Here is a 23,065-nt window from a genome sequence, read left to right on the forward strand (position 1 = left end):
ATGCACATGCAATTTGGAAAGTGGGAGTACATGACACAACATGTATACGTAAAATACGTATACACTTATGCTAAAACACACACACAGCTACTCCTATACAACTTCAAATTCACACAGGTCGAGCAAGCATCCTGTTTACGGACTAGAGAAGGTGAACCACAGAAGCTACATGCATCAAGACACAGAGACGAATAGAGAGAGAGAGAGAGAGAGAGAGAGAGAGAGAGAGAGAGAGAGAGAGAGAGAGAGAGAGAGAGAGAGAGAGAGGGAGCAAGCGAGGGAGCAGCATACTCGCAATATAGAATCAGCGGTGCTTTCCATGGGTATAGCTCAGTGAGGTCAGGTATACCAACTCAGTGGTTGCAGGTTTTAACATAAAGAGTTGCAACAATGCCCACACATACTCGCAATATAGAATCTATAATCCACTCACAGCCAGTCTGCACTGCTAGTGATTCATTGCATGCAAGAAACTAATATGCTCCCATCATGATTTTATTGGAATTTTCGATATTCATAAAATTTGGATAATACTATTCACATACACATTTTTTTTTTTTTAAAATGGAACAATACAAAATTTTAAATGGAAAAATTTTAAATATACTAAGTGAAAATGATTCAAAAACTGCTAAAATAAATTATGAAATAAAATCAAAGTAAAGGCAGTCATATCAGAATTTAGAATTTACATACATTTTATTTTTTTCTTTCTTTCTTGAATGACATGCAATCATCTTAGGCTATTCTGTTACATAAATATTTTTCATATTTATTAATATGGCATTTATAGTATAATTGTATTCATTCAATATTTAAAAATAATAATACAGTCAATAATTAAAAAATTCATGGAATTTAAAAATTTCAAAATAAAAAGTCTGGCACAGAAGGACATTGGTTTTTAGGTTTTTCTTCTGATTTATCATTTGAAATGATTTTTTTAAATTTATTTTTATAACGTAACCATCTTAGGCTATTCTGTTGAATGTATGCATAAATAATAAAAAAATAATATTTATCAATGTGGAATTTAATTATAATTGATTCATTATTCAATATTTAATAATAAAATATATTTAGATTAAATTAAATAATACTAACAATTACAAAATTAAATAACTATATTTATTTACTAAAAAATAAAAAAAGTAAATTTTTAATCATATTAAGCCCAAACAAAAAAATGGTTTTATTTTTAAACTTTTTTTTTATTATTCAGAAGCATATCGGTTTCTCATTTATTCTTCTGATTTATCATTTCAACCGATACATCACCCCTTACATGACAATCTAGACTGCAACTGCAGTATACATTAAATTTATGTTGCTGTATATTGCAAACACAATGCAACAAATCTAAAATACACCTACTGCAATGACTGACAGTATCGAGTATCTATACTGCATCGAAATGGTCTTGGTATGACGCATCAAAACCAGAGCATCACGTCGCCACCTGCAGTGTAGACACAGCTTGAAACAGCTGTTAGCTGAGAGAAAAACACACTGCACAACACTTCACAGCATTTACACAAACACGCTGCCAGCAAACACCTTTGATATTTAAATTAAAGAGCCCAGGCATGCTTTCCACATGGACACACACTGAAAAACAATGCTGAGAAACCTGTGCTCACGTCTGGGGACCAAAACTGAAAACAAAAGCATGTCTCTGCATCTGAAAAGTCTGAGAAGACAATTCATGCAATGCAGAAATAACAAATAAGGCCTCTTGACACCTGGCATTAACATGCATTTATATCCAGATATTTTTTAGCAAGATTGCATGTATACATTCATTCCAATGCACCTCCAGTGTGGTCAAACAGAAAATGCCAGGTGTAAATTACACACTAGGAGATGAGAAATATGCTGGTAAAATTCAAACCTGCAGGATGCAAATAACAGGGTCTGAATGGGTCTGACGCCACTAAAAATATGTCTACTACACAGTGTTTTTATTTCAGAAATTGGTTCAAAGGTGCTTTCACTTTGTTTCAGTAAGTTTAGCAATGTTAGGTTGCTCAATTTTCATTTGATATCGCAAGGTACACTGACATACCAAAACAGTACTGTCATTATTTATTTTCATCAACAATTATTTATATCAGCAATATATCACAAAACACTTTTAAAAGACTTAAAAAGAATCATTCAAGCAGACATCGATTTAAGTTAATTGAATGGGACAATAATGGGACAGAGACAATAAATATAAAGCAGTCTTTCTATTGAGATATCACTGCATGCAACAACAAACATATAGCACGTCCAATGTAGTCTAATTTAAGAAAAAGTGATTTATGTGAAGTGGTTCTTTGAATTAATCAGTTAAAAGCATTCTCAAACTCAAAAGTTATCCGTCTGAATCAGTGTAATAAATCACTTGCTGGATCGTCCCTGACTGCACGCAACAACAAACGTATAGCACGGCCAATGTAATCCAATTCGGGACCAAATGACTCACATGAACCAGTTCTTTGAATGAATCAGTAAAAACACTCTCAAATTCATATATTATTGTTTGATTCAGTGTAACAAATCACTTGCTGAATCATCACTGACTGCACATAACAACAAACACATAGCACGGCCAAGTACAATTTAGGAAAAAAATACTTGTGATTCAGCACTTTGAGTGAATCATTCCAAAGCCTTCTCAAACTTCCAAGTTATCAGTCTGAATCAATGTACTCAATCACATGCTGAATGAATGTAGTTCAATTCAGGAACAAATGACTAAGGTGAGCAAGTTCTTTGAATAAATCAGTCAAAATAATTCTCAAATTCACAAGTTCACAAACATACAGCATGGCCAATGTAGTACAATTCGAGACCAAATGACTCATGTTAGACAGTTCCTTGAATGAATCAGTAAAAAAAACTTCCTCAAATTCAAGTTATTGTCCTGAATCTGTGTAATGAATTCCTCAATGAATCCTCACTGGCTGTATGCAACAACAGACAAAGTATGGCTAATGCTGTCCAATTCAGGACCAAACTCCTCATATGAGCCAGATATTTTAATGAATCAGTCAGTTCTTTTAATGAATCAGTCAGTTCTTTTAATGAATCAGTCAGTTCTTTGAACGAATTAGTCAATGGCACACCCAAACTCAAAAGCAATTGGTCTGATTCAGGGTTATTAAAGTTAACTAAAACATTTGTTACTTGAAATAAAATAAACTTTAACTGAAATAAAATCAAATATAAAAATCTTAAGCTTATTTTATTTTAGTTACCTCCCAAGGCAATTTTAATGCACTGTAGTTTAACTTGATGTACAAAAAAGAACAATAATAATAATAATACTGAAATTGAATAAAACATTTAAAATAAAATAGGCTATATAAAAGAAAAACACAATTTAAAAAAAAAAAAAAAAAAAAAAAAAAAAAAAACTAAAGATTTAAATAAAATAAAATGAAAAACAAACAAACAAACAAAAACTATGACATAAAAACTAATTTAAATGGATGTTCACCCAAAACTCAGTGTATATAGTATTTCACACACTGCTCAGCTGTTGTGAATATTCACACTGGGGCCTTTAACAGTGGCCGAGTCCAAAAACATAGGCGTCATGGGGCTGTTCTGTTGAATTACAGGCAACACATCAGTGTTACACAGTCAATATTTTGAGCAGGGGCTGTTTCACACCCACCACCCACATGGCCATGTTTGTCCTCTGAGCGCACAGCTCTCAAAGGTATTGGGTGAATGTGTTTTACACAAAAACACACAACCACCCAAAGATGAGGAACCAGCATATGCAAAGCACACAAAGGATCTCATCTCAGCTCCAATGCTGCAGATGCGGAAGTTTTGGACAGTCTGTACCAGTGTGAAACAGTTATATTGACAGATGTGCTTTACGACTAATGATTGAACTACAACAGTAAATAAATAAAGCAGCAGCTCACAGACAAAACAAACCAGTCAATGGAAACCATGAGGTGTAAAAACACTAAATTATTAAATAGGCCAAACAGTGCGCACAGATACCAAAAAAAAAAAAAAAAAAAAAAAAAATTGTATTACAAATACCTAACCTTTAGAAATTAAATGTTATTTGATTTAAAATGATTTCAGGCAATTCAAATTATTATATCCCAAAATTATGACTCTTAGGAACTTGTAAAGTCGTAGATAAAATGTATTAAAATTAGGGATGTGCGGGTCTAGTCGATTAGTCCACTAAACGGTACAGCTCCTACTAGTCGACACTGAAAACAATAGTCAATTACACGACAGGAAAAAAAAAAAACCTTGATTATCATTAAAATTACCATAATTTTATGTTACTATCAAATTCCCATTGTTACATTTAAAACATTTTAAATAAGTTAAAATAAAACTTATGAAAAATAATACATTATTTTTAAAAGTGTGTCGGGACGTAAACTACATTTTTACCTAATGCCTCGCATGAGTTTTATTCGTGTCAGTTGTGGCGAACTCAAAAGTGACCACGCGAAAGACGGGCAAGGTGTGGGATTATTTTGAGTTAGAAGGAAACTGAAAAGTTTTGTGTGAACTGTGTAATGTCAGATTGGTTTACAATAACTCTACTGGAGCGATGCGTAATCATATTCATTACAGGCACGTAGCCGTCTACCTTAGAGACTAGCCAAATCCAGCTAATGTCATTCACTACAGCCCGCCGCCGCTGCGATCCCGTCCGCGCCGTCTATTCTCGAAGACCCACTTCGGTAGTGCTGCGTGATGTCCAGGCACTTTCCGTTATCTCTACGTTTTTTCAAGTGCAGGAATATGTTTCCATCACCCTGTTTTAATGCGCATTTTGAAGTATCGAATGAGAAACGAGTGATGGAAACGCCAAATTTCCAATAAAAATCCCTTTATTCGCAAAAAAGTTTTTACGCTCGTTTGAGGTGGTTTTTGACTTGTGCGAAAAAGGATTAATGCGAATAATGGGAGATGGAAATGCATTTTGCGAATAAATTCCTCTAAACGCATATAAAAAAATATTTGACTTTGCGCTATGAGGCGGGATAACTTGACAAGCAGCGGACTGCATGATCTCTTCCACAGCATCTGAAATGTTGTTATGGTCGTTCTGAAATGCCTGAGCAAACTCTGTCATCTAAGTATTTCTGTATAATCTTACACGACTGCGTTCCCAAACAGCAGCATGCATCCCCCTTCTGAAAGCAATGACATAATTTATTGTGTTTCGTCTGCTCGCACTGAGGCGCAAGTAATTTATCATATATGAAAATTATTATACTTCAGTTACTTACTGGTATTTAGTGCCAGTTTAACAGGAAGTGACGATTTTGTTCTCTTTGATGCATTGGATGGAAACAGTGCTTGTTCGCAAATGTTTTATGTGATATTCCAATTTTGCGCATAAGTTAAATTCGCAACTTTGGATGGAAACCCTAATCACCTCAGGTTCTGTCTTTCTTTTTGGTCGTTTTGTTTTTAGATGATATAATCGACATGACGAAGTATGTTTTTAGAAGCTGTTTTAATGCTATTCCTTGATAAAATTCCCTATTGTTTTTGTCTTGTGTTTTAATATGTTGGTTAATGTTATATGAAGATGAAGAATTCTGTCAGGCTATTGATAGATTTTTCTTTGTTCTGCATTTCCCCAGCTGATTTTAATAAATAAGCATTGGCTGACGTTGAGTGTATGCTCTTCTATTTTCTCTTTTTTTCTTTTTAAAGACCGCCTAAAATTAAATGATGATAACGCGTGGCAAGAGTATGCCATTATTGTGACCTGTTTTTAGCGGAGTTCATTGAGGGATTTATCAGTGTGTTTCATAGATTTTTTTTTTTTTTTTTTTTTTATATACATTCTCAACACCTTTTTTTTTTTTTTACTTTTTTTTTTTTTTTTTTTACCATCTTTTGGGGTTTATTGTTTTTAAACTAATCAACTAGTCAGATACAAAACTTCCATTTAAACGACAGTCAAATTAGTCGTCGCGCACATCCCTAGTATTAATATTATCCTGAACTATGCAGGCCCAAAAATATGCAAAATAATAAGCAAGACCAGTCAGTTTTGGGTTGCAAGCCACCAGTTGAGACAGACCATATATGACACGAAACTAAAATTTCAAATAATGCATTTCCACATGACAAATGAGAAAAGAGTGATGCATTGAAAACAATGATGCATTGAAAAAAAAATTGATTTAAATAAAAAATGCTGTCATTATCATGTGAACCAGCGCATGGTCTACAACTATGTGTGTGTGCCTGTGTCTTTGAAAATGCATCAGAGTGTTTGCTGCTGTCTGCATCTCTGTGTGTGATATAATTCTTGGTTTTATATTGTCAAGTGTTATGCTTTTGGCGAAAAAGGGACATGTCTGATTTCGTTATGACTGATGACTGTGGCCTACTTATCAATTTACAGATTTTCATATTGATAAACAGAGGTCAGAGCAGCTCTTGATCATGTTAAGAAATGAAACTTTGAGTCAAACTGGGTTTCAGTCAAGTTTCAGACCATTTCTTCAAAAGTCAAATGGAAAACAAAAGAAGGCGTGTAAACAGAGCCTAACAGTCAAGCTCTGCAAGTAAAAATCCCATTCATTTTCTTCATAAAGAATTGTCTTGTTTTTTATTTAATTTTATTTTAATGCATTTTTTGCTTCATGTAAGTTTGCAAATGTTGTGAATCATCTCAAAGCTAGCTGGTTTGCTTCAAGATTTTTTAAAATCCCTATGAAAAAAAAATTAGAAAAGCTGCCTCTTAGATGTCAATCAATATTTAACTTTTAAAAATGCAAGCAAAAAACATAAACATAAACAACTTCCATATATCATATGCAACTGGTAATTAGTTTCGGTTTAAATCTGCAGCCTGTTTTATACCAAATACTGTTGTTGATCTGATTCGGTTGTTAGTGGCTTGTTATAGAGTTGAAATGACTCTGGATGTAGTTGTGTGAGCATCTGCATGAGCACAAGGTCACCGTGAAGCTCTAACACGCTCCAGATGGGAGGATGCGGTTTTCTAGAATTAGAAATATTTTCCACAGCACTGGCTGCAATTGTTGTACAGCAAATAACACTAGAAAAACAAGACACCTCCAACACGAAAAGAATTGCAAAAGCTGAAATCTAACTTTGATACAGCATGTTTTCTTTCTAGCTTGATCACACACACCAACAAGCCACATCAGAAGACGTCAACATAAAACTCAAACACAACTCTATAAGTTCTTTTCCAATCCACAAATCCACATTCTGTTGGCTCAAATGTATTGCACACTGCTGGCTTTCCTGGTTTCATTGTAATGTTTCTAAGCATTCACCAAACTTTCTAAGCACTCCACCAAACTTGTTTATAATACATCAGCAATTAAAGGTCTGTGGTCTCCAGCCCTGTTTAATGAACACCATTTGAGGCCAACAACAGATGTTTCTCAAGCCTTCCAAACAACATCACATACACATAAAAAAAAGCACACACAAGAGGCTCTTTTTTGCAGTGCTTGTTTCTGATTGGTTAGTCGTGGCTTTCTGCAGTCAAAAATGTTCGCATACGGACACAAACTGTATTTCCTACATTGCATATATATAAATGCACACAATATCTTAGCACTTTGTCTCTGGTATAGCTAGTCATTTTTAACTTGATGATCATACAACACTTCTATGAAATCTGACAGCAGATAATCATACTAATTTATCTGCTATGCACAGGCTGGTTTTAAAGTTTGGACTTCCCTGAAACAAAGTTTCTCACGCAAAGAAATTATCAGCCAGCCTGCAGCTTCCTCTCTTAGCATAGCTGCCCTCACTGCTGCTATTGTAGTGAACATACCAAACATAGAGCAAACAATTACAGAATCAAGGCATGAACTAGTATGAGCTTTTTAATGCAGCCTCCACACTAACACACCAGTGCTCACAAGCACACACGTACTAAGATGCATGCAATGAAACAAACTATGTTGCATGCAGCACACAGCAAAAAGCAGACATTTCTCTCTTTAACAAGATGAAACTAATGCCTAAAAAAAGAATTGATGAATGTATTGCTAATTTGAAGCTAAAACGTGTGTGCATGCTTCTGACATTTATTGGAGAGTATACACTTTGAGTGTTTGAACTCTCTTGGCGCACACTGCCTTTCCCTTACATAGACATTCAGAGCAAGTCCTTGCATCTCTGCCAAGATTCTTCAGCAGCCAATCAGTCTTGATACGGCTGTGCCGTGACCCCTCCAGTGAGCAGACGTCATTTGCTGCCTGAATGAACTACCAAAACTAGCAATTAGGCTATCATGCTGTGTAACCAGGAGAAATGGAGCACGGCGGAGAGCAAGGCAGACAAAACCATAATTGTGTCCTTATTAGTTTCATTACACATCATAGTATAAATCATACCCTGTTTCAAATTGGCTGTTTGTCTTAAGTGTGGGTGGATTAATTAGGCAAAATGAGTGTTAATGTGAAACTATCACATACTAAATGAATTGTTTAAGACCCATCTTTCTTCCATGCAGCACAAAAGGATAAATGTAGCAGAAAGTAAGATCAGTTTTAAATTTGCTTAATATAATATTAAAAGTTATTATTTGCTGAAAATCCTCCCCTCCACCATAGCTCACATTTGTATTCATGCATATTAAAATTTAAGACCTCATGACCCTTCTCACTATTTTTGAGATCAAACCCAATTGGTTCTCATGTGCCAACCAAGGTGCCATATTTGTGAACAAAATGTAATTTTTTTATTAACTAAAACAGCATAGCTCTCAATTCTCATTTACAATTGCATATATTTAAATATTCAATTTCAAGACAAGTCACTCGAGATTTGCAAATACAAATGGATTTGGTTCTTGTGTGCTTTGTCACTGCAAACAAACTTCATGCAACACATCTTGAAGTCACACATATGAATATATGTGAATGAACTCATTCATGGTTGCATGTTTGCATATATTTAGGTATAACACTTCAAAACAAGTCACGCCAAAATTACAAATGCAACTGGTTCTTGCATGACCTATCATTGACAACAAACATCATGCAACACACTGACATGCCATATCTTAATTCTGCTTAATTTCAGCATTTTATTCAACATTATCATTTTTTTTTTTATTTCCTCATCTTTGTATCCTTTTGGGATGAAGTCATTATGTACATTAACATTATTTGGGACAAATGTAATGTGATTTAATGGAAAACTAGTGACTGGCGCCGACACTGTTTTGTTGTAAAAATAGACACATATATTGGATATTTGTCCCTATTTTCCTCATAGAAATTCATAAAAATGAAAACGGTGCTTGGTTTTCCATCAGTACTAGTGGGCATGGCATACTCTATAAACCCTATCCACAAGACTGATTGACAGTTGACTGTCAGGCATTCGAAATGCAAGTGCAAGATTGCGATTCCATTTGAATTTTGTGAGGGTTGGAGCAGGACGTGGAGAAAGTGAAATAGCAAATGAGTAATTTCTATTGCTATTCCAAAAAAACACGGTCATAACTTATAAGACACTGGAAATGCAATTGCAAATGGACTTTGCGTTTCCATTTAAAATCCGGCAGACATGTTACATACACCCCTAGAATATCGAAATACAAATGTGCGATTTGCAATTGCGTTTGCATTATGTCACAATGTATGCGTCCACAAATTGAAAATGCAATTGCGAATACAATTTGCAATTCCTTCTTTGAATACATCTGAATAAAGTTTACATTTTTATTAACTAAAACAATGTAGCTCTTGAATCTAATTTTATGTATATAAATGTAACGCTTGAAGACAAGACACACCAGATTCCATACCAAAATTTACAAATCTAATTGGGTGATTTGTCATTGACGTCAAAATTCATGCAACACACCCTAATTTGAATTTCTTTGCCAAGTTTTAAATAGTTGACCTCCTTCAAAATAGGGCTGCGACAACCTATTATTTTACGATTATTAGAAAGATTAATCGACTAATCATCGATTATTTTACTGATTAATCTGTAGACTTTGAATATTCAGCTTTTGCAATTAGTTAAAATATTGAGTTATACATATTCTAACAAATAAAGGTAATTATTTCGGCTGACGATTAATTGTCTAAAAAATAGTCACGGTTATTGTGATTAATTGTCTGTTTTAAGGGCTTTGGTGATTATGCCGATTATCACAATTAACTGATCAAAATTTTGATAATGTGAAACGCTTCAAACAGAGCGGCACGAAGCTCTGATGCATATCATGGGGTGCAGAATGGTGCATTTTTTAGAAACATGGAGTTGGAGCGCTTATGCACATCTAGGGTGCAGAATGATATGTTGCTTCAAACACATCATTCTGCACCCTAGATGTGCATAAGCCACAGCACTGTGACGTCCCAGCATTGGCTGCTTGGAGGGGGTGTGGCTCGCACAACTGACACTTGTTGGACGCAGAGTTAAGTGTGCCTGGCGTGTTGGTGTGGCGCGCGTGGTTTTGGCGATCGTTTGGGCCCTGACTTGTTCCTTCGTTTATGTTACATTTATGCTATTTTTGGTGTGTTAAAATAAATGTTTTGCTAAGCAGTACTGCGTCTGGACTCCTCTTTGTTACAGCCGGCTCTTAGGCTGCAACAAAGAGGAGTCCAGGTGCAGCGATACTTAGCAAACTCCTAGTGATGAGACGTTTCATTTTTGGATAAACTGTTGTATTCATTATTTCTCTTAAAATACCTTATAGGTTTATGTTAATCAAAACAGCCCTGAGCTAGATCAAGCTTTGATCTCTACAAACCAAACTATCACTTTAATTAATTTTTTTTCCCCACTAATAAAAAGATTTTATCATTAGCTAGCTCCAAACTGGAGAGCTGCTTTATAACAGAAAATCAAGTTGTAATTCTAACTGAAAGCTACACTGACTCTGGCTTAATACTGTAAAGCTGCTTGATTTAAGGTTATCTATTGCATAAAGTACTATAAAACCTGACGTCACGCACTACAGCGCCACACTGGTCAAACCGCATTATTGCAGACTCTTAAATTTGGTCATATGAGATCAAACGACTACTCGACAACAAAAATATATTTGTCCACAGTTTTTTTATTGTCGACGTTGTCGATAATGCTGACTAATCGTTTCAGCCCTACTTCAAAAATTAATCTAAACTAAAATATCTGACCAATATACCAAGCTATTAAAAGCCAACAAGAACTACAAACTCTGAGAAATACAATTATCAAATCAGGCCAAAAACAATAGTAGTAGTCACTCTTGAAAGATGCACAAAGATCTCGAAAGTTCACATTACCTTAGGTGGGTCATAGAGCTCCAGCTGGTACCTCTCACTAGTGGTATGTTCGTTGATCCTCCTGACCTGCAGGCGGCAGCGCAACCAATGCGGGGGCGTGTCTGAGATAGTGTCATCCACCTCCAGGTACCTCAGCTGCCCCTCTTTACAAACACTTCCTGTCTCTTGCCTCTGTCTCACAGTTCGCAATGGATTCCATCGTTCCCACCGCGCACCCTTCTGCGAGGTGCGATGAGTGGGTACCTGCACAGTCTGAGGTGGGGTTTGAGAGGTGCATTCAACAGTCGACGAGGGTCCGGCACCTTTGATCGAATCCTCCCTTGGGAAACCACTTGAGGATTCGTCAAGTTGCGGGGATTTTTTAAAGAGTCGGTATACGCTTTCTCGAATGCTCCTGACGGAAAAGTGGGTTACTTCACTACGGGAAGGAAAGGGAAACAAAGGGGGAGAATATCGTTCAGACCCGGTCCTCCGCTCCGGGTGTTCATCTTCCTGGCTATGATGCCGCGTTCTGTGTGTAGTGTCTGCAGGAGAGCAGCGCAGCAACTGCTCCTGTTCCCTAGGGATGCCGGCGGCATCTGGTTTGGGTGCCAACACGGCAACTAGTGGAGTCACTCCCGGACGTACGGTCTCCCGGTAGTCCAGCACCCCCGAGAAGGAAGTGATGCGTAAGCGGGCAGTCATGGGCAGTAAGGGAGGTGGTGGCGGTAGCCATGGGGCAGGTTCTGCATCTTTAGCCACCTCGCAGCTAAAGTGGTGCTGGAAGAGGGTGCTGAATTGCTTCGAGAAACTTTCCGGAGGGACCACATCCTGCACCGGCCGCTCTCTGACGAAGCACCGGTAGTGCTGGGCAAGTTCTCGGGCCGTGGTGCTGGCATGCAACTCGCAGAACTCCCTCCATCCACAAGGAGGTGCTACGGAGGGTGCAGTGCTTGTGGTCTGCTGGACAGTGTTACCATTCATTGCAGTAACCAGCACAGCAGGGAATCACTGCGAACAACAAATGAACATCATCAAAAATTGCATCAATAAGCAATAAATTATGAAACTGTGCTATATTGCATCTAGGGTTGCAAAGAGGCAGAAAATTTCTAGTAAGTTCCTGGAAACGTTCCAGGATTTTTTGGAAGTTTTTGAAACATTAGAAAAGTTTCCGGAAATTTAACGCCCCTTTGCAACCCGTTAAGTGTGTCAGCTAAAGTATACTGTGTATTGCTGTGTTCACAATATAGCACTGCCTCAAGTTAATAATAAAATTATCAAGTTCACACTTCATTTAAGCCTTATTTTGAAACTAATTCAGCATGTTCAAGCAAAGATGTCCCTCTAGAAAATGCGCTGAATATGAGTTCTGTGTGAACGGCTTGGTTTCAGTTTTGATGTAAACAAGATCTTCTCCATGTTGATGTTCTCTTTTCCCACAGTATTTGTAATTAACAACGCAGCAGCGCTGCATCTAGTGGCTTAAACTAGATAGGCTAACAAACACATTATAATGCAACAACACTTACATCGTCATCGCATCTTGTGTGCCACCGATAAGGCTGCCTCCTTAACGCACACCTAAAATTCGAATGCAACGTTTTTGCATTTAAATGTGGATTTCTTTTTTTAAATTCGATGAATATACAAAAATTAGTTTTTTTTTTTATTGACAGCCCTATGCAGTAGCAAAACAACCATACGTTATTCATAAATGTTATTCATTGCTTCTATGGAAACTAATAATATGTTTATAATTGGATTGACGGCTAAATAAGATTGAAAAGTCTTCATGCAAACACCACATTCAATTCAATTGAGCTTGATTCGAATGAAATTTTAGCCAAGTTGAGGGGCGTTGAAGAACTTAGGGCCAGATGCTCGCGCCAGCACAAACCCTCTTTTGACGTTAAAAAACTAGCTACTGTCAAGATTTATTAAAAACGTGCAATGAAAAGTTAATTTATGGGAGGAGAGTATTTAAATGAATCACACAGCATAATTTAGTAAGGTTTGCAGTGAACTATTATCATTGGCTCTGCTTGCTTATTTATTGTGAGCATCCTATCCTGTTTTTAATTAGAATAAATTCAATATATTGTGTTACAGAGATTGGTTTTCATATCATATAAAGTTTCATTATTCTAGCGAGTGTGAACAATCTATTTCTTTGTTTACACTGTGCATCTACTGGTGTAGGAATCTGTGTACCGAAACTGTTCAATGAATCCAACTTTCTATGAACGCTAACAAAGCGTATCAGTTTTGCTCATCACACATATTGCTGACGGCATCTCTTGAACCCAAAAGGTACGATACAGATTCTTCACTTTTACTCACTCACTCATTCAGCTCTCCAGTACAGGAAGAGAGTGACTAATATCGCTCATGCTGCTTTATAACACGCCACAGGTCAGAGGCAGAAATATCTGTGAGGACATCTTTGATGTGAAGAGGAAGACTGAGGAAGTTGAAAGTGTCAAAAGCATCTGATACGAGTCACCAATGGGTGGTGCAAACCACCTTCAGAATCAGATCACATACGCCATTTGCAGCCAGGGGAAATTTTTGTTTGAAGCTCAAAAAAAAAAAAAAAAAAATCAGCACATGGGTGCCACGCTTGACAAGAGGTATTGCGACACAACTGGAACCAATCTCCTCATTCTCGTTCCCCACATTCTCATTTACCAGCGCGTGGCCATCTTGGATGCCTGTGAACGTTTAACTCTGCGTGAGAAGTAAATGCATTCTTAAAGTTCTGTTGGAAGCCCTGAAGCATGACAAAATGAAGGTTTAGTACATGAAAAAAGCAACAGATCAGAAAAACCACAACACTTGCATATTCAGAGAGAAAAAAAGAGGAGGGGGCCATTCTATAGACGGCACCACATGCTCTTTGCTCTCTTATTGGGTGACAGGAAGCATTAACCTACACAAAGAGAGGAACACCCATCACACATATAGCTGTTTTCTTTGGTGTGCAACATTCTTTCTTGACAAGACAAGCAAAACTGATCGCAAACATCTTTGAGATGTGTTGCTGGTGTGGTGGTTTGCACACAAGGCTTCCTAACTTGCTTAAAGGAATGGTTTTCTCAAAAATGCAAATTATGGCATCATTTACAACATTATAACACACTACATTATTTTTGATGGAAATCAACCTGAAATGATTTTATATATCAAATCATGTGGTAAAGCCAATTTTGGGGTAATTCATTAAATGAAATACTTCACAAATGAAAATTACAGGTTATTTTCCATTTGAATGCATGAAATTTATGGGCACAAACCGAAAATCAAGATTATTCAGAGCAAATGTGGAGAGTCATTCACACAAAATGTATTTTTTGTATTTAAAAATGCAAGATATAGGGCAGTGTAACGGACAGAAAAAATTCTTAGTAAGATTTCGACATTGTTTATATCCCCTCTTATCATCGCAAAACCAGTTTGGTTTTGGTTTGAGGCATGAAATCAAAATCAAACAAAACCTAAATCAAATGTTTTGAGAAAAAAAACTTCTTTCTTTGGAAGATTTTGGCATAATTTACATATCCTCTTGTCAGTGCAAACCCACTTGGTTTTCTTTGATTTTCGCTTGAGGCGTGAAATCGAAATCAAACAAAACCCTAAATCAATTGGGTTTTTTTTTTGTTTTTTTGAGGAAAAAACACTTTTCTTTGGAAGGTAGTAATCATTTATATACCCTCTTGTCATTGCAATGTGTTTGGAAAATCATGCAATCATGTTCTATTTCATCAACCAGCAAGACTTTCTTGGTCAACCAGCATCAGACTAGCACCTAACCAGCCTCCACCTAACCAAAGTTATATGCTGATGTTTTCAGCAGAATTCATGACATACATGGTGTTTACAGCACGGGACGTCCTGCGGGGCGCACACTCTCACCACGCGCACTCATGCTGTTGTTCAGAGCACATGCCGTGTGAAGCTGTCCCGCCCCCTGCGCTGGCCCCTGGGTGTTCGTTCTATCAGTGATCATCCGGCCCACTAATGACTCAGCAACCTCCAAACAGACTAACATCACTTCCTCTCCGACCGTCTCTCTCCCCCTTCCTCATCCCTCACATGCACGCATGTCAAATTCCCTTTCTTGCAATACTTCCATCATGCTGCTTTCATTTCATCCTCACTGCACTATTTCGCCCATCTTTAAACCTCTACATACTCATGCAGCCACATCATTGTTCTCATATTTTTAACCCATTTCCTGTTTCATGCCATTAGCTTATTCATTTCACTCACTTATCTTTTCCTCTCTCTTAATACTCTGCATTTGTAGTCTTAACTACCCAGGTAATGCTCTTTCTGGGCTTAAATAGACTTAGATAGGATTTAGGCCTAAATTATTTTACATAAATCAACCTCGAATTGTTTTACATATTAAATAATCATGTGATAACGCTAATGTTTTTGACAATCCATTGAATTAAATATTTTTCAAATGAAAATTACAATTCATTTGCCAATTTTCTATTTGTACTTGGAAAAAACGCATGAGTTTTACCTTTTAACTTGAGCAGCGTACTTTTTAGACCGCTTTATCATGCGAAAGACACTGCAAATGGTGCAAGATGTGAGTGCAGCGGTCAAAGACGTCCATGTAGCATGTTTACATAGAAAACAATGGAAAAGCAGTGCAGTGGAATGCAAAAACATATTCTGTATGAACAGTGACTAAGTCTGGCATCAGTACAAATGCATCTTCATGTTATACAAAACTTGCTGTAAAATCATATGACTAAAAACTGCATTAAAAACATTGTAAATAACTAATATTTGCAATTCTCTAACACTTGAATGTGAGTCATCACTGTGATTGGCTGCTGTGGTTGGTTACCATGCCATTGCTATGTGGTTGCTAAGGTGTCCTGATTGTTTTAGTCATTGTTATACATATAGATGTATTAGGGATGCAACAATAAAGGTAGCCCATGGTTAAACACACACACACACACACACAAACATTTTTTTTTTATCACGGTTTTTGGTTCAGTTTGGATGTCTTGGCACATCACAGTGTTTTTTTGTGATTTACAATGCGATTTTTAAAACACACACACACACACACACACACACACACACACACACACACACACACACACACACAAAACCTCTGTACACTGGAGAGAGACACATAGATTATGATATGTCTACTTGAAATTTCTTTTGAGAGAAGTATTCATTTTTTACATTTTTTCCCAAAATAGGATGCATTGGCCATTACTGAGCACTATAAACACAAGTAATGTCATTCATACTGGAAGCCAGAGGGCGCCCTCTCATAGAAACTCCACATATGCATCATAGAAGTAACAGAACTCATGACGCTCCGGGAAATCTGTAATATGGACAAAAGCATCCAGCTATCACTGTAACTGAATAAAAAAATTTGAATTACTAACGACTCATTTAGGTTGTAGAGTTGATACTTTACTTTGGGAGACAATAACTTTATTTATCGTGCACTTTAAGCTTCACAACTTTGCTGATCGTTTAGGCCTACATTCACATACAGCTACATTACACACTGCATGAAAGGCAATATTGGAAATGGCATAATAGGGACACTTTAAATAAAAAATCAATCAGTTTTTTAATCCACTGATTTGTATCGTAAAAAGCGCTATACAAATATAGTTGAATTGAAGTGTATTAATTTAACACACAATGGACAGAAGAAACTGCTACAAATCCACTGTTCTATTAACAGTCTCAAACACACACACACACACACACAGCCCGTTCAGAATCATCATTCAAGCCAAACACTTCTTCAACGTGTACTGGTGTAATTTCCGTACTTTGTATTACAATTCAACTTGGACAATTCCAAGTCCATTACATTTGCAACATCTAATTCCCCGGCTGGGGTCTTTGGAAGCTCGATTCACACAGCGAGTTTCCTGTACTGTAGGGTCGTGATAATACAAGCAGTGCCCAGATGATACAGAGTCTCAGAAACTGATTTCATACACGTAATTTTGCTGAATCAGAGAAAATGCAAACCTCATGCCTGCTTCCTCCTTATGACTTGACACGGAACAACACGGAATGAACACTTCGAACAAGCATGGGAACTTCTTTATAACGTGACACAAAAATAAAGAGTGTGGGAAGCAGACAGGCAGTGGGCTTATTCACAGAAACAGGAAACCCTGCCCTGCCTTAGTGACCACTTTCTTATATACACACACACCATTCACATGCAGATATGAAATTTGACTTCAAGGATTTAGGTGTGACAGGTCTGGTAGTTAAAGCAAAACTTAAATAAGACGTTGAGGTGGGGTCGGTAACACAGGAGCATATCTTTCTTTACATTTAAATTTGAGCTTGAATTGAGTTTCGTGCAATTAATTATTACAAAAAAATAACATTTTTTTTTTTACACAATTAATAGTTCATCCTGATTTCCTCCTGTAGGTAACACCATAATAAACTATATCCCTTACTAATCTCACCATCAGAGCAATTCATGTTTGAAGTTCCGACAACTTTTTAAGAGTGCGCATGGCGCATGCAACTAACCATGCCAAACTTATCAAGCGCAACCATGTTATTGCATATGAAATCAGCTGAATCAAACTGAATGCAACAGAGTGAGACATGTATTTCAAAGTTCACTACTTTTAACCTAACATAACAACTTAAAAAAAGGTGTTCATGGCGTGAGATGCTGAAAAACAGTGAGGCGCAACTCAAAGATGCGCAAACGTGTTAGAGGTCTACTTTGTCCAGACCAACAAACTTGGATAACTGGGGACTGAAAGCCAGTGTTAAAGGTGCTGTATATAATTTTTTGAAAGTACTAAGCATAAAAAATACAATAATACATTTGCAGCCAGTAATTCTACTTTGAAATGTGTGTTCCGTGTCAGAATGTCTGTTTTTGTTTTGGTCTGGGTGATTCCGCCCAATGCCAATTTACCCAAAAGGATTTTTTGGACACACTGGGTCGCCAGTTGGTGGGAAACACAGCGTATCACATCCATGGAAGCCAGCAAACAAACTGTTTCTACCTCACCTAAAACGCCTCAGAATCCATATGACCAGAGGCATATTAAAATGCAGATAAATCAACTTACAGTGTAAAGCTTGTCAACTTCCATTGTCAGTTATGATAGTTCCTGTTGAGTGTCCTCAATCTGGCAACCCCTGTGAGCATCGAGTCTGAGGAGGAGGGAGCAGGAAAAACAACTCTCTCCAATGTTCTGAATTTGGACTGCAGTACCCATTTCAACCACTGGTTGTTAATATTAAATACTCTACCTTTAAGCTCATGTTCAATGATTTGAAATAAAAAATAATACAATGTCCTTAAGACACTTTTTTAAATATCTCTTCAGTGATTTAGTCTTCTTTGCCACAATAATATCCAACTGGAGCTTTTCACATCACAATACTGACATGCAATTAATTGTGATAAATTTGATTAATTCATTAGCATATCATTCAAATAATTCTATTAGTTTAAAAAAATAAATCAAAGCAATCAACATGGGAGGAATGGATTGTAAACAGCCAGAGCAGCAGGATACGAAAAAGAAGGGGCCCTTGGGATTGTTTTTCCCTTTGCCTTCATTGCGTTTGTGTGCGTTCACGTCACATTTCCGGAGACCTAGCTGGCCACACTGTCCAGACATTGTTTATGCCCACCATGTCACCAGCGTGCATTCTCACACACATCACGCTCAGAAACACAGAAAAATATGAATATTTCTTAATTTTTCTTTTTCTTTTTTTAGGGTAGTTTAAAAAGATAAACAAACGTTTTATTTGTAATTATTTATTTATAATTATTTTTAAAGTTTAATTAAATTAAATGTATTTTTAAAAAAATAACACATTTTCAATAAAATACAAGTGACATTTGCCTGTGAGAAAGTCACAGACGCAATGCTAGGTTCTTGCCGTGCAGTTGCTAGGGTGTTCTAAATGTTACTAGGTTGTTCTGAGTGGTTGCTTTCTGCCCTGAATCCAAACAGCCCTAAGTCTCTATGATATTCTGGGGCTGGATTCCTTAAGAATATTACCAAATACTGGATTCAATCTCTTTTTTTTTTTTTTTTTACATTTGTGGTGTTCCCGGGTAAAAATTACCAGCCTACAAAAAATTGCTTATAGATTTCTTGTAATGCTGTATTATTACCAAATACTGGATTCAATCTTTTTTGTTTTATTTCAATAAACACAGGTCTTGTATTTCTTTATGGATCTGACTGATTGTAGGCCTCACTGATCCAAGTTGAAGCAGCTCAGTTTTTAGTGAAAATTGTGAAAATTATCTACAAATTATGCCTTTTTCACTCCAAAACTAAGCTCGGTCAATGATAATATAGAAAAATGAGAGATTCACAAGCAATTTTTAAAAGACTGGTCATTTTTGACCAGAAACACCAAATTACGTAAAGGATTTTCAGCACAATCACAAGGGTTAAGAAGATTTGCGTAAATCCGGCCCCTGGACCCTAAATATGGCTTGGCTTGCATGTAATTTTATCATCCACCACATGAAAATCGCAATTCTGATTCTTAGAATTGATTTAGGGTCTGTAGCACAAACTATCACAGTTTTTGAACACACCCTAATTCTAAATGTGAGCAATAGTACTAGTGATCCTCGCTTTAGCACAGATAACTTATTATACACACTTAGTGGGAGGCATTCAAGTGTGCCTTCAAATGAGCAAAAGCACATTACACCTCTATGGCACTCAACGATGTCTGTGCATCTGCTAGACAAACTTTCAGCGTCTCCAAACACACAATGACAGCATTCTTGACTCGACCGCAAACATGATACAAAGCGACCTTGTAATTTTCTCTCCTGCTGGGACAAGTCCATTCAATATGCGCTCTCTCTCCCTGACACCAGCATGCACGAAAAAAACCCAAACAAAAGGGCAGAAAACGTGCATAAACTGAGGCTTTGCACCCTTTTATGAGGCTGCACAGCCCGAGGAGGTTGATCAAAAGGAAGTGCATGTACACACATGCGTGCACACACACACACACACAAAAGAAACATGCTACCCTGAGCATTTAAGGTTCCTTCGACCATATCACACAGTCACATCGCGACACACTGTTCCCCTATGTAAGGGTGGAAGTTGAGGGGCCAGCGAGTGTGGGAACGGGGGATTCTTACAGCCTGAGACGAACACATGATGCAACAGATTCCCCTGTTCTATAAATGAATATGCACATTTTGGCAACAGCGTTTCTCTGTACTCGGCCGTACATTCAAAAGATGTAAGAAGGTGAAGATCATATCCACACAGTATAGAGACACACACAAAAGTGAAACTGTATCGATGCATGTTATAAATATCCCACACAGGGTCCAAATTTTACACTCGGCAAATGAGTCCAAATGAGAGTATATTTAAATAATAACCATTAGAAAATACAACGCATGGTTTATTTTTTGTTTATCTGCTGCTTGATCTTTTTAAGGAAGCTAAATGGCTCCATTGTCAAAAGGACACAAATAAATGCAAAAGTCAGTTTTGTACATTTTGGACCCTGATCAGACCAATAAAATGTACCAAATATTAAAAAAAGAACACATAAACAGACATTTACATTTTGCACCAAAATTAGTCTGAAAGACCTCGGTCGCACTTTCTCGGCCTATTTTACACAACTTCCGGTGGTAACAGCACACTGGATTTGTTGTCAGGTTTACAAGGTAAAACTAATCAATGTATTTGCCAAATTTTGTTTTGTTTTAATTATTGTGGTATAGTCTAATGCTTCAATAACTCAGATGAACCCACCTCAAACAAAAAGTAGTAGGCCACTTTATACACACTTCCTGTCTAAACAGGCAGTTGCAGATTAAGCTGCAATATGGACCAGACTTACACAGTTTAGTCAAAGCTAATGGTTTGGTTAAGTGAGATTTATTTGTTTATTTAGAGGTGGATTATCTGGTCACGAGTGATAAATACTAGTGATATGAGATTTTTTTGCATTGTTTCCTTGACTGGAACAGTTAATAGAAGTGATAATTCCCGAAATTCTACTAACCTTGTTATCTATCTATCTATCTATCTATATATATATATCTATATATCTATATATATATATATATATATCTATATCTATATCTATATCTATATATACACACACACGCATAGGGCTTTTGAATAAATACAGTGTAAAATAAATGTCCAACAAATTATTATCTTATTTATTATTCAAAAAAACCTCTTTGATACCATTTAACCACTGCAAGAACCTTCATATTTCCTAACAAAAGAAGTCAAATTTAGATTCCCAAGTCAAAGAACATTAACTAAGAAGAGCTAACACTCAATAGATGTTACCTTAGTACTTAACAGTTTACGATATGCATTCCAGCTGTGAGGCTATAACATCTGCCTGAAAGCATGTCTGGTGTGAGCTCATTTGCATACACATGTTCACGAGCCCATTTCACATGTGCATGCAAATAGGCGCATCTCATATCATAAGTAGTAGTAGTAGTAAAATACATTATAAACCAAAGTAAAAGCAGATGCTTGATCCAGACAATAAAAAGCACATCTGACATAAACTTATTTGCATAAACATGTACACAAGCCCATTTCATGTGCATGCAAATAAGCAAAAATAAAATGAAAAATAAGCTCACAATTTTATTATTACTATTAAAAATATTATAAACTTGACAACAAGCAGTGCTTTCAGTCGCCTAATAAATACAGTGAAAAGCATTATTACAATTAATAATAATGATAATGATAGTAATAATAATTATTATGTTATTATGTAACAAAAAAAATTATGTAACCACCGGCCTTAAATCGATCCCAATAAGAAACATCTAAGCGGGCCTGAACGCATGAGCACGTGCAGTTTATTTAAATTTTTTTTTTTATTTTTTTTTTTACATTCTTATAATAATTTTGCCGTGCTTTCTTTAATTGTCCATTTGAAGTGACGCAAATTCTAAGAATACATACGTAATTCACGTATCTTTCGGACCGACCCTGAACGCGCCGCGCGCGCTGTGAAACTGCGTGATCCCTTTAAACCTTCTTCTGCCCCTCGCGAGCGAGAGTCAAGTTCATTTTAACTTGGCAATAAACTTTGGGAGGGAAGATAGCAGCGCATAATAACCTCAACACTCAATATATACGAAACTGTGAATGCACAAGCCAAACTTTCATAATAATTATAGCGGTGTCCGACCCCGCTCTCGACTCAAACTCTCACGTTCCGCGTTATCTGCACTGACCAAGAGACTTCTGGCCCAAAAGAGTCGGGATTATAAGTCACTCACAGTTCATCTTTTGCTGAATCGTTCTTAACACATTCACATGTTGTCAGAGAGAGCTATGATAAATATTAAACATGACTTGCCTGCCAGCCGCGACGTCCGTTACTTTCTCTGTCATGTTGGATGCGCGCAACAACAGCCCTGCGTAAACTTTCAGGAAGGAAAAAAAACACACACAAACTTTCCATGGACACAGCGACAACAAGCGACGAACAATCCTTGATGTGGCGAGACATCTGAGCTTCCGGCAAAATAAAAGCCCTGTTTTGTGTTCGAAGCCATCCATGTAGTTTCTGTAACCTTCTTAATTATTATATCTCTGTATGTTATATACGTAATAATTCAAAACAGAAAAGCTCTGTACTGAGAAATATTCAAGAGGTTCTTTACGTATATATATAATATATATATATATATATATATATAATATATATATATATATATATATAATCATTTGAACTTCTTTATTTTTTTGCATTTATACAACTTTCAT

At 36.7% G+C, this 23,065-nt stretch overlaps 1 protein-coding gene across 1 annotated transcript in view; it reads right to left on the reverse strand.

The window, feature by feature from the left end:
- Positions 1-22,842, reverse strand: part of LOC109103150 (SH2B adapter protein 3-like) — a 41,482-nt gene extending 18,640 nt beyond the window's left edge. Inside the window, exons 1-2 of the mRNA XM_042752653.1 lie at positions 22,656-22,842; positions 11,277-12,266 (exon numbers count right to left, since the gene is read on the reverse strand). Coding sequence (XP_042608587.1) covers positions 11,277-12,239 — 963 coding nt within the window. The 5' untranslated portion in view covers positions 12,240-12,266; positions 22,656-22,842. The remainder of the gene's footprint in view (positions 1-11,276; positions 12,267-22,655) is intronic.
- Positions 22,843-23,065: the final 223 nt, after the last annotated feature.

This window comes from Cyprinus carpio, chromosome A5, assembly GCF_018340385.1.
Source record: "Cyprinus carpio isolate SPL01 chromosome A5, ASM1834038v1, whole genome shotgun sequence".
Classification (NCBI taxonomy): Eukaryota; Metazoa; Chordata; class Actinopteri; order Cypriniformes; family Cyprinidae; genus Cyprinus; species Cyprinus carpio.